General features: G+C 27.1%; 1 protein-coding gene across 1 annotated transcript in view; it reads left to right on the forward strand.

Annotated features, from left to right (window-relative positions):
• Nucleotides 1–343: 343 nt before the first annotated feature.
• The window catches only part of LOC129960936 (protein LMBR1L-like), a 48,704-nt gene continuing 35,564 nt past the window's right edge, over nt 344–13,483 (forward strand). The window contains exons 1-2 of the mRNA XM_056074687.1: nt 344–547; nt 5,077–5,164. Coding sequence (XP_055930662.1) covers nt 485–547; nt 5,077–5,164 — 151 coding nt within the window. The 5' untranslated portion in view covers nt 344–484. The remainder of the gene's footprint in view (nt 548–5,076; nt 5,165–13,483) is intronic.

Here is a 13,483-nt window from a genome sequence, read left to right on the forward strand (position 1 = left end):
GCAGTTTGACTCCTTTTGCACAGGAAATTAAAGCAAAGATGCACCTGTTGGTAATCAACTGTATTATGTGATTGTTGCTACTGATAATTTACTTCAACGTTTCGAGAAGGTGGGTAATGCAATCTGAGCACCGAGGTATTTAATTTAGAAATTAAGCCGTTCCAATTTGATTTGTTATATATTAAAAATTATTTAGAATTAAATCGCAAATACTTTTCTGAGTTCTAAAATTTAACACTACTCTCCAAAAATGACAAACGATTCGGGATATCTACTCGTAAAAGTATGGCTAATGTCAAACTGAAATGAATTCAAAAACTGTTTTCCCGTGCTTGAAGTTTTTACTTGACAGTCGGAATCGAAAGTGAGGCAGTTTACCTTACCTCTGACTAAACAAACGTGCGTTTTTAAGTCCGATTTCTGATGATATTGGAACCATTCCTATTTTACGGAGTTGGTATTAGAAAATTATTTGAATTCTAAAATGGAATTAGATGAAGATCCCGAAGATTGGAAGAAGTTTTACGATAAAACTAGAGAATACGTGGTAAGTGATATGATATTTATTTTTGTAGAGAAACTTTGTTACCTTTTCTCTTTAAAAGCAATTCAACTGCAATCGAATAAATATTTTATCATCTTAAGAGCTATTTATTTAGTATGGCACTTTTTATAGTCAACTTTTGTAACTACCCAATCTGATTTTGCTTTCGATTCATTGAAAGTTTTTAATGACAGTTTGACTGACATTAAGAATACCCGTCAATAAAAGGATATTGTTTTGCGTGCAAATATTAAAGTGATTATAATACAAGTGAAATAGTAATAAATGGTATGAAGGAATTTTTATTTTTTCAATGGAATCATAATTTTTGCCATTTCGTTAATGTTTATTGAGGGTATTCTTTTCTCGTTCGTAATAATTGTTCAAATCCGTTTTTTTTTTATTTTAAAAAATTTCAACTGATCATTTGCATTTGCATTAAATTTTATGTATTAGATTACATAAGCAGTACAAGTTGTTAATGCAATATATGCAATTATACTGTTGTAATATGTATTTATACTGTAGTACAAGTCTTATGCTAGACTTTTTATAAAGTTTCCTTTATTATGACTTGTGCATGCTATGTATTTGTTATATGCAGCTTCATCTTGTACTTTTAGATAAGTATTGGATCTAGTTGCATTTTTTTTATTCCTTAAAATTTTTTTTTTATCCTGATTAATAATTAGCTGTATAAATGTTATTCAGTAAAATCTAAGATAAAAAAAGAAATTTAATTATATATGGGAGAAAGTGTATATTTTTAAATCAATGAATGTTTAAATATATGTAACTGTTTAAGTATAAAAATGACTTATTTCATTAAATTCCTACTTGTTTCATGAAATAGCTGATTGTATTTTACGAAATAACAGATTGCGTATGTTAATGGCAACATATATAACATTTATGTAAATTATTTATTCTTATTATATTGGCTGTTAGTTGAAAAATATTATGTCAAATCATATAGAGTTATGTGTTTATCTAGCAGAATTATCTTACTTTTCTCAGATATAATGCATTTCCGCTGAAAAGTGGATATAACCATTTTTGGAATCGAATTTTATCACCCTTGAGATCAATTAATTCTTTTATGTAATAATTCTACAATATTTTTATATCTCAAGTATTTTTATATAAATTTATTCATTTTATTATTCAATTTATTATACATATTTTACTTCTTTGTGTTTATGTGGCACAATTATTTTACGAGGCTCAGCTTTTTATGCGCAAAGCCTATGTCATGTCATGTCTTGTCTTCTATACTTATGATAGGAAATATATGTGCGCATGTCTGCAGCATCTAGGTAATTCTGTTGCATTAAAAACATGATATTTTCTCGCAACTTTTTTCAATAGTGACTCAAAGCCCAAATTTTAAAATTTAATTTAGTAAATTTAATATTTTGTGTTGTTATAGATATTTTTTTTGTACTTATTTGCCCGTATTATTATTCCTGTTAATCTTAGAAAACTGATGTATCATTGAATCGAACAAAATATTGTTTTTCAAATGAAATTCGTTTTGAAGGCCTAACCTTATTTATTAAATTACCAAAATTTTTTTAAAAAATTGTTTTGCTAAGAAATTTTGAGAATTAGACTTAAATTTCTGCATTTAACATTACTTCATACTTTTTTGAAGTAATAGCAGAATTATTTCTCCCAAATTTAAAACAAGTACAGCAGAAATATCTTTTTTTATTCATTTTAAATTATTTCTCTAAGGAATTCAAAGATTTTTATAGATCTTTGGTAAAGCAGGATGAGAAATATTACTTCTTCTTTTAGTATGCTGCTTGTCTTTTGAATCTTGACTTGATAAGGATTGAGATGTGAATCGATGTTCCAAGAATCATGACAATTATTTTTACACAGTTTAAATTATAATAGTATTGTTTGCAACAAAATTTCTAATTTAATCTAGACAACTAAGGTTCTAAGAATGATGACAATTATTTTTACAAAAGTTAAATTTTAATTGCATTTTTTGCAGCAAATTTTCTAATTTAATTTCCTCTTTTTATTAGATGTAAGCATGCAGAATCAATGCTACATTTTAATGATTTTATTTTGGTTTGTTATTGTTCTCTTGATTTCACTGACATTCATCGCAGTGCAGCCAATAATGCAAAGTTGCCATCAAACCACCTGAACCGGGAAAATACAGGGAATTTAAAATTCATCTAAAAAACAAGGTAGATGCAGTGAAATTTGGAAATTTCCATAAAAACAAGAGAAATACTGGAATTTTTAGTTTCTTAGTTCCTATCTAAAAAATGCTGATTTCTAAACATTGCAAGAATAAAATGATCATAGCCACAACATTGAAAACATAACAATTATGTAATCGCTGGAACTCGCTGCTTTTTTTCTACTTGCTGCCTTTTTTTTCTGTATAGATCAGTTTAATTTCGATTTCAAAGACAGTTGTTTTCTTTCCATGAAATTTCTAGATTGCAGTTAATGAGAGTGCTATAAGTGCGTGAGAAAGAATAAATTTCTCTGATGGGCATAGCAACATTTAATTTGCAAAGCATTAAGGTGGTGTTTAGTCATTTGTGATTATTGAGTGATTTGTTTATTATTTGAGAAATTGTGAGCTTATTCAGAGTAGATTAGAGAATTTTTTTTAAACAATGAGTTGTTCAAAATCTGTATTTAATATAGATTGGACGAATAAAAATATGAATCCTGACTTTTCTGAATGGTTAGAAAAGTTCTGCAAAATTTGTTTGCTGCATTCTACTTTATTTGTAAGAAGATAAAGAGCTTAGGTAATATGGGAAAACAGTTCAAAAAAGTCGTAATGGAAAGGAGTACGGAAAATGATATGACAAGTCCGAAATTGTTAAATTTAGTGTCTGAAAATAAGCCAATTTCAAACTTTTACAGAACATTTTGCTGAACATTTACAGGCATTAAAACTTGTTACATTACATTTGTCTTTTAATGCATTCACTGATATATCAAATATATTCACATATGTTCTTCGATAGGTAAAATTGTCAAAAAATATACTTGGCGTCATTCAAAAATATTGTGCATTATTTGTTATGGATTAACTCAATTTTTTAAGCAATCTCTTTAAGACATTTTTAAACAATTAGAAATTTGTAATGTGCTTTGAACCGCATTTCACTAGAATATCAAATGGATCTTATTGTAAGATATTGGTGTCAACCAACCAATTAATTCTCCACAACATATTGGAATGTTCTACAAATAATTCATTGAGTGTTTCGGTGTAAACATATTTAAAGATTGTTCAGCTAGACGTGTCCATTTGCTAAAAGTTGCTGGTTTTCTGAATTTTCGTTGAAGTTTTTCTTTCTTTCCTCTGGGTATAAAATATCACTGTTTGTGAAAGTACTCTAAAAGTTTTTGACAACAGAAAGATATACATTGATTTCATTAAAATTTTTTTCCCCCTGGATCTGCCAAGAGTGATAAAGTATTAATGCTTGTTAGGATAAATTAATTCCGATTAAAAATTGGCTTCTCTTGTATTGTTAATATTCTTCAGCCATTTCTGTAAAAAATTCAGACATCGGAACCAATAGTGATTTTTTTATATTAAAATCTTTTCATGTTTGTTAAACATTTAATGAAAAATGTTGTCAAAAGAATCATAACTGAAGAAGCAAAGATATTAGACATTTATTTTTGTTAGAGCTTGATTATTGAGACTGAGAAAAAATAACAATATTAGAATAATGATTTCAAGTTACTTGATTAGTAGTGGAGCTAAAGAAACTGGAAAAAAAAAAAAAAAAAGAGGCTTTTTAGCAGAATATTTTATATTTGTGAAGATAACTATAAAAATATTTGAACTCGTATCCAAAAAATTTTACTTTTTTAAAAACGGTGTCATGTTTAAATCCCCATTTATTAAAGAACTTTTCCTTTACCACTTTTTAAAACTCTGGAGTACTTTTATTCCGTTATAACTAGCATGAAGTGCTGTTAGCACATTTCCTCTTATATTGCATATAAGTGCAGGGAAAACGCAGGGATTTTTTTTTTCAAATTTGAGTGGCAACCCTGTAATGCATGAAATAAAATAAAATATAAAGAATAACTAGGTTTTGCCTTCTGTTATACTATCTTTTGTTATCTCATAATAGCAATGATAATAGCTAATTTTTTCATTCTTTAATCTTAAGTTAAGCTCTTTAACTGTAAAAAGATATGGAATGCTGTATTTTATTTTTAACTAAAGAAAATGACAATATATTGATAATACTAAAGAGCATATAGACCTCTAATGTATGTTTATATGATAGCTTTCTTTGCTTACATTCTTCTACTTGAATTCTGTTTAATATTAAACATCAATAACTAGAGTTATTATATATATATATATATATATATTATTCTTGCATAGTAATTAATTGTAAAGCAAATAATTCCTGGCCTACTATATTTTTCTATCTTATGTAAATTATTTGTATTTTTTTTTTTAAATTTCATGTTTGTTTTTAGTTTGATATAAACAATATTTTCTTTGTTTGTACTTTTAGGTGTTTCTCCTACTTTTCATCACCTTGTATTTTACATCTTACTGCTTGATTGTAATTTTTAAGAAGAAAAATAATGGTCTTTATGCGGGTAAGGAACTATTTCTATTTTAAAACCTTTTTCTGCATTAGCAGAATGTAGGTATACTGTAACTGGACTATATTATTTTCATTATGCGCTTAATAAACGATAGATATAGTTTGCTATTTGACCTTTACTGTTTTGTTTCCCTTTGTGGATCAGAGCTTTTTAAAGCAATGTTTTAATTTTTGAAATAATAACATTTTTATTAAGAACAAATAGTTGAGTTTAATTTTTCAGGAAGAAAAATAGACATATTTTTTGTTAAGATTCTGATGAGTGTTTTATTAATTTGCATTTGTTGGCAATATGTAAATAATTTTAACATAGACCTGCTCTGCAAATTTTGCAGAACAATGCATATTTTAGATTCTTAACATTTTTATTGAAGGTGTGGAGATAAAGGAATTTGAGTCCATTTTATAAAGTGCATACTTATTAAAGTAGTTAAAAATATGATGCACCATCTAGATATATATAGAAACATAATTAGAATGGAGCTGTTGTTTTGCTGATGAATAGAATTATATAAAAGTGAGTGAAATGATAGTACCAGTCTATAATGCCGAATTTTTATATATTGCCATTGTTTGCCAACATTTACACAGGGTGCATGCATCATGAAAAGTGCTGAAATTCGAAAACCGTTTTTAAGCATCTTAAAAGTATTTATTTTGAAAAAGGTTTAAAAAATACTTATTTTTATTGATAAGTGCAACAAAAACTTTTTGTTTCTCCAGGTGTTATATATGATAAATTGAAACCATGATTGTAAAAGTTTATTTACTGGATATATCAAATAAAAACATGAACCAAAGTGGAGAATTTGGAGAACGAATTCAGAGTGTAAGAAATCCAGAGATGCCAACATATTTTAAAATAATGTTTAATGACATTTCCCCCCATTCCCTTTTTCTTTAATAACGGAATTTGCTTTTATGGAGATACTGGGATGGTTATTCCAATGAGGCAGTTTGAAATACTCTCCATATCATACTTGTTGCAACTCAATACACATTCAAACTTTATTTTTTAGTATTTTATATGGCGAAGAATAAATTTTAGTTATGCCTGATAAATGTATGTTTAAACTTTTATCTGCTGGTTCAAACAACAGAAAATAAGAATATTGCAGTTTCTCATTATTCACCTTGTTGCACCTAAAATTTATGTTTCGTTAGATTGAAAAAAAATATTATATATACACACACACATACATATATATATGTGTGTGTGTGTGTAGTTTATATATAAAGTAAAATGCATAAATAGTTTGTATGCTACTGAAATACAAATTATTGAATAAGTTTTTGTAAAATTTTGCTTTCAAGTACTATAAAGCATATAAAAAATTATGGCAATTGATTGAAATAATCTTTTATCTCTACTAATAATAAAGGATACTGTCCATATTGGTACTCTACGGTATAGATCATATGACCTAAAGTTTTTTTTTCTTTATTTGGAGTTTCATTTCATTTTTCATTGGTATTCTGTGTTTGGCATAAATATACTTTGGAACCTAGGAATGTGTACAATCATAGAGTTAATGGTGCATGGTGGGTACCTTTAGGAAATTTTATTTTTAGTAAAAATTTTAAATAATTAAAAATTAAGTAGGATTTGGGTATTTTCCCCTCTATAACTCCCAAATATGTTACTTCAGAAAACTGATTTTTATACTATCTTAAAACTTAAAATTTTTAAATCATACCATGATTAAATGATTAATATTATGCAAAAGTTGCATAAATTTTGCAATTTTTTCAAAAACAAAATTTTTTTTTTGTTTAACTTTATGCTTATAGGTGGTATAACTGCTTTACCAGAATTTTTTTTTAGCTCTCCTTACTGGATGGTACACCTGTTGTACCAATAATGAATTGGGATTTTGTAAGCTTTCTGGCAGTACTCTAACTGCTCCATAAAATCTCTTCCTTATTTTATCTTACACCATAGGGTCAGTAGTTGTTATAATTTGTGTTGGTACTAGTGAGATTTGTGAGCTTTGTTCTGGCAATTTTTTTTTCAATTGAGCATTTTTAAAATGGATGGAATGAGTAAATATAATTTCATTCAAAAGTTATAATCAACTAAATTGAAGTGTCTTTTTATCCATTCATTAATTTTGCAGTATCATTTTTTCCTGTATCAGTAATATTAATCTTTGATAGTAAATGCTGACATGTAAGAAAAATTTCACACAGAGAAAATTTGTATCATATTTTCAGAGAGAAGACAAAAGCCTTTCGGAATTAAAGCAAATTCCTTTTAAACGTAATAGTATCACAACTGTAATATCATGCTGAAAAGTATTAGTTAGGATAAGGTCTCTGCTTACACACATTTATAAGCATGTTTTAAAGTATAGGCAATTCTTAACACCTTCATATCAAATTCTAAGTAAACCATACTTTTAATCTTAATTTGGTTGAATTAAATATTTAATCTTAATTTGGTTGAATTAAATATTTAATCTTAATTTGGTTGAATTAAATATTTAATCTTAATTTGGTTGAATTAAATATTTTGTAAATTGATAATTATTTATTTTTAGTGAACTTTTTGATAGAAAAATATATTTTTTAAGTCACGATTCTGTGATCTATTGTATATAAAACTGATTGCATTTTTCAAAAGTCTCGTATATGTAATGAGTAATTAAAATTCTCTGCAAGAAATTAAATTTTCAACCGGCATCCTAAGTATTAAAAATATACTATTTATTTATTTTACAAAAGATTTAAACTTCTTTAAGTATAAAAATATAATCAATTTTGTGCATGGTATATTAATATTAAAATGTCTAATTATGATTTTAGTCAGTGGAATAGCAGAAGATTGTAACTTGTGTGATGCCCAAAGAAATAAAGTGAATGCTCTTAAATAGAAAATACACGCAACTAGAATCTTAAAATATTATACATGAATCAATAATTTGTTATCAAAAAGTGATTTGATAGAATTATAAAAATTATAGGATTTTCACATTTTATTGTTCAAGCGTGAAACAAATTAATTTCATAAGAACTAATTAGTGATCCTTGAAAAATTTATTAAATTTCAAATAGTGTTCGCACTCCAAAATAATCTCAGTACAATTTTGTCATTCATATTTTGCATATAAATGATTATAAATGTTTTAAATAAGCATACAGCAGAAAATCTTCATATTATTTATTTAGTATGGCAGCATTTAATTTAATAGTCTCTCTTGCAAAATTAGTGAATTATTGTTTTAGGGAAAAAATGAAATAAAATTGTGATACAAAACCTGCTTTTGGATTCATATGAGGTCATAACCATAACTTGCTTACTATAGAGGAGATAAATGACCCATTAATAGAATGTCAAAACCAAACAGCTTATTTTAAATGAACACAGGTAAAAGAAGGGGGAAGCATCTTTATTCTCATTGAGAAATTTAGAATTTAGAGAAATTTTGCAAAGCGTGGTTTCTAAAAATTAAAGGTGGATTTTTAACAATAGATATCATTGTTGCAATGAAATTCAAATTGTTTTCATTGTTTCATTAATGTTTCAGTTATTTGGTTTTTGTTTGATGTTGAAATGGGAAGAAGTATTTTGCTTAAAGTCTATGTAGTTTACTTGAAGAAGCTGACACAACTGATTGACCTCATGGACTTGGAAAGAAACCAAACATTTATAAGCTTGTGAATTTTTGATTTCTCGTCCTTTGACTTCTACCTCCCTCCTCTGTTTTATGCTGTTATTCCTCATATCACATATTTTTTCAAGATCGTCTATATCAGTTGGTACTGCAGTTATATTGGAGATGAACCTTTATTAAAATGCATTTGAAAGTTTTTCTTATTCACTCACATTGCAAAAAGAGTAAACTAGTTACAGCTTTTATCTTGTCTTGACCTTGATTTACAGTAAATTTTAATTCTTATAAGGGGCAGTAAAACTATCTTCATTCTGAAAAAATGTGGCAAAATGTGTTTCTGAAATTCAAATTGTAAAAAAAGACAGTTATTTAGTATTTCTACTTTAAGGCCTATTTGCATTTGAATTTTTACTCTTCATAAGTTAGTGAAATGTTGAATACTGCTTTTCGCTTGTTGAAGCACTAGTACATCCTAACTGTCACTATAGGGTAAATAGGTTTGTGCCAGACTAGCAGATGCTTCATTTTTTAACTAGGAGAAATAGAAGCAAAGGGGTTAAGTTTTTAATCTGAAAATTAATTTTTACTTTTAAATGTGATTATCTTCAAAATAAATCCTTTTCAGGTATATATAGTGTTGCCACCTCCTTTTTCTAACTGTTAAAAACATCTTAATAATTGTTTTCTAAAAACCCATAAGCATTTTACTTTTTCATTGTAATCTTTTTACAGAATTTTTTATTATCTTCTTATTTCCAAATAGCATTCTTTAATGATTTTTTTTTGAAGGGAGAGGAGTGTTTAAGGAAAAGAAAAATCTCAGTTGCATTTAAATCTGGTAAATAAAGAGATCACGGCCCTGCTTTGTTAGCAATTTCTAGACATGCATTATTTTAGTGAATCACCTGTTTTCTACATTTCAAACTCATCAAATCTTGACAGTAAAGATTATCATTTGCTATAGCTTCATACTGAAAATATTCATAATAAATTATCTTAGAGTTGGTAGGTAGAGGGAAAGCATTTAACATTATTTTGGTGTTTATTTGGCTGCTTGATTGTGCTGCTCAGATACTTAATGATAACATTTATGATAATTGGTATTTGGGGACACTTTATTATTTGAATATTTGTTTCTGATAATTTGATGGGTTACTTCAGTTTGCTCTTAATACTTTTGGCATCTGACAGTATCATTTGAAAAAATAAAAGATTCTAGAGCTTTGCTTTTGTAGTAACTAAAGCCATAGGGTAACATTAGCTACTTTCTGATGATAAATTATTATATATTTAATTTTAAATAATAAATCTTTATTGATGTTTTAAGTGCATTTGACATAAACTTACTATTTGTGAATTGCCAACTCTGTTTCATTTTGTATGTGCACCAATATAATATCCTTTGTGTGTATTTTAATGCTAAAGGTATTAAATATACTGTTAAAATAATCCATACCAAAGATGTGAATAAAGCTGTCAAAAGAAAAAAACATTCTGGGATTTAAGTACAATTTGATGCTTGGTAACAAAGATATTTTTAAAGTTTCTTTGAAATTAGTCTAGATTCATGATTGTTCTATGTATGGTAAGAATTATTCAGAAATTAACCCTGTTAAAAGATCAAACCTGTTTTTTTTAAATCTATTTAAAAATGAACTATTTACTAACAGATAAAATAATAAAAAAAAAAAGGTTGCTTAATTCAAATTAGAGATATTTTTTTAAATGAGAAGGGAAAAAAATCTCCTCCTTATCTGGTTTGTTGACAATATCTAGCTACTTCAGTTCATTTCCCAAATATCCATATACTGGATTTTCCTTTTCTCTGCTTTTAACTTGCACACTCTGGTTTCAAGTTGGATTGTTTTTAAAAAATTGTTAAAAATACGCTAAACATCATGTGTTACTGGTACTGATATATTTGGAAATATAAGTTTCTGCATTTTAAGATAGAGTAAAAATTGCTGTTATGCTATAATTATTTCTGAACTTATTGGAGAAGAAATGAGAAAATTGGAAATTATGTTTATTTTCTAAATAATTAGAAATTTGCAAAAAAAAAAAAAAAAAAAAAAACTTTCCTTTATGTTACTTCGGCATCAAAAGTATGCTTATGCGAAATTAGGTAGCTCTGTGTTCTGGAGTTAGCTCTGTAGAACGCCAAGAAACAGATAAACCGAGAGACTTTGATTTTTATTATTATTGGGTACATAAATAAGGCAAAGTTTTCAAACTTCTTTTAGGAGCTTGCGAATTTATTTTAATATGAAACTCGATAAGAAAAAAAAAAAAATATTTTATTAAATATTTTTAACTCCTAAACATTTCTCATAATCTGATTTGAACCTGGATGTGTCTGATTATACTATTAATCTATGTCAATATGCTGTTATTTTAAAATCGGCAAATGGCCTCATAGAAACCTAACCGATTCATAGTTTGCCTATCACAGAAATAAGCTGTTGGCTAAATATTTATTTGACGTACCTGTATGTGTTAAGGGAGAATTTAAAATATTTTTAATGAATTTTTTTAATTGAATCGGAAAAAATATTGACAGTTCTTTTTAACCGTCTATATATACGTATATGAATGTATCCTTTAGTTTTGGTAGCAAAGGAAATACTGTTTCCGAAAATATTTATTTTATGTTGTTTAGTTTTACTTGTCGGTGGATCTTATCTAATTTTTGCGGTTGTTATTTTTATTCATCTGACCCAGTTTAATGAAGAGTGCTGCTAAGATTGATTGTAATTGGGGTTAGTGGATTCTAAAGCGTAAGAATGATGCTTAGTAACATTTTATTTTTATACTACGTGTTAGATTTTATGATAAGGTTTTGAAATGTATGTGTATGTTTTTAAGTATACGTAAAGAGGCAAGAACGAAGTTGTAATCCTGTGTTATTGATATTGACTAACTATTGGAGAACGAAGTGATATGGCATTATCAGGCAAATTAATAAATTTTATGGTATCTTTAATCGATCTTTTTTCTTTCTTTTGCTTCTTAATGCATACTTTTTACTTTATTGTGTACAAAGTCTATAGTACTTTATATACGAAGTACATAAAGTATTGTAATAATAATATTAAAACAAACCCTGTTTGACATTATGATATATCACCATATTACAGACCCCCATGAATGAGGAAAACACATTTTTGTAATTATAACCGTCGATTTAACATGATGACTCAAATTAAACAGTTTGGAATCATTAATTTTAATATGTGACCATTTCGCCAAAAGTTTTCTATCAAATTTTGGAGAAAATGCATCTGTGAGAAGTTAGTTCGTTCGTTTGTCTATGTCCACGTGAAGCCCTTTTTTCATGGCTTGTGGTGAGATGGATATCGCTATAACTATATGGAAATCTATATGCTTTTATTTTCTATATGCATTGAATACGTGGAGATAGAATATATAATATAAAATATGTAAATGTATCAACAAAATCAATCGCGGATCAAATAACCCCAGTCTAACAAATGTCACTCTCATCCGTGTTGCAGAATTACAAAGTCTTTCTCAAATAACTTTCGCATGACTTCAAGATGTTCCATTAATTTTAATAAAGCCATCTTTTATGCTTTAAGAGACTGTAGATAATCGATTCATTTTCAATGGATTGTTTTCAAGGTGAATGGGAAATGTTTTGGAAAATGTAATGTTCAAAAATTTATGAGGAAAAAGAGGTAATCTGGACAGATTAATGTTATAAAGCAAAATTAGTTACTCATTATTTGTGTGAATTGTTTTACGTTTTTTTTTCACGATCCATAAATATTTTTTGTGTGCTTCAATGATTTTAAAATTTCTACCAAAAGAAAGATTTTTTTACAAATTTTTATGTGAGTAACGCAGTTTATCTTGTTTCGTGAAATATTTTGAAAATCTCAAATGCATTAATCGCGTAGACGTTGAAATTTATATCAGAGTCTTAAATGTTCTTTTCAGGGATTGTTGTTTCTTCAAAACTCCATTTATTCTAAGAATACATCAGATATAATCAATAGGAGTACTTTTTCATTTATTAGATTAGTTTATATGATTTAAATATCGCCACCGAAGGTATTAGTTTTATTGTGTTAATTTATGAATTAGGTATTAATTTAATCAGGAGCTAATCATGAATCATTATTGATGTTCATTTCAATTCTGACAAAAAAAAGTTTTCAAAATTTTTATTGAAGAACGTATTCTTGCTTAGACTTCTTGAAAAATATTTTGTTCCTCTGCTTTAAAATTTCATATTTTTGTTATAAGCCTTATAATGAACAATTAATTAGAAGGAACCTATATTCTTATATGGCAAAAAGTATTGATCCTGATATTTGTGATACATACTTTGTAGCTATAAATTGCTATTGCTTATGTTATTTAAAGTTGGGTTTCACGTCTAATGAGTATATACAAAAATAATTTCTCAATGATCTTAAGGTTGTTAACCTCATCAAAATTTCTGGCAAATGCAAGTAAAAAGATTCAAAATGTATAATATTGGCTATTGCGAAAAACTGTGTTTCTTTAATTATCAGGAATATTTAATTGCTTCCAATATTAGTTCATATTTGCTATTAATGTTAGTAATCCCGACATTTGCAAGGTTTTAGTTTTATTGTATTGTCTGTGTTATTTAATTTCAATTTCAATACAATTCAATAATTTCATGTTGTTGGTAATTTCAATTTCAA

The sequence above is a fragment of the Argiope bruennichi genome, chromosome X2 (genome assembly GCF_947563725.1).
Source record: "Argiope bruennichi chromosome X2, qqArgBrue1.1, whole genome shotgun sequence".
NCBI lineage: Eukaryota > Metazoa > Arthropoda > Arachnida > Araneae > Araneidae > Argiope > Argiope bruennichi.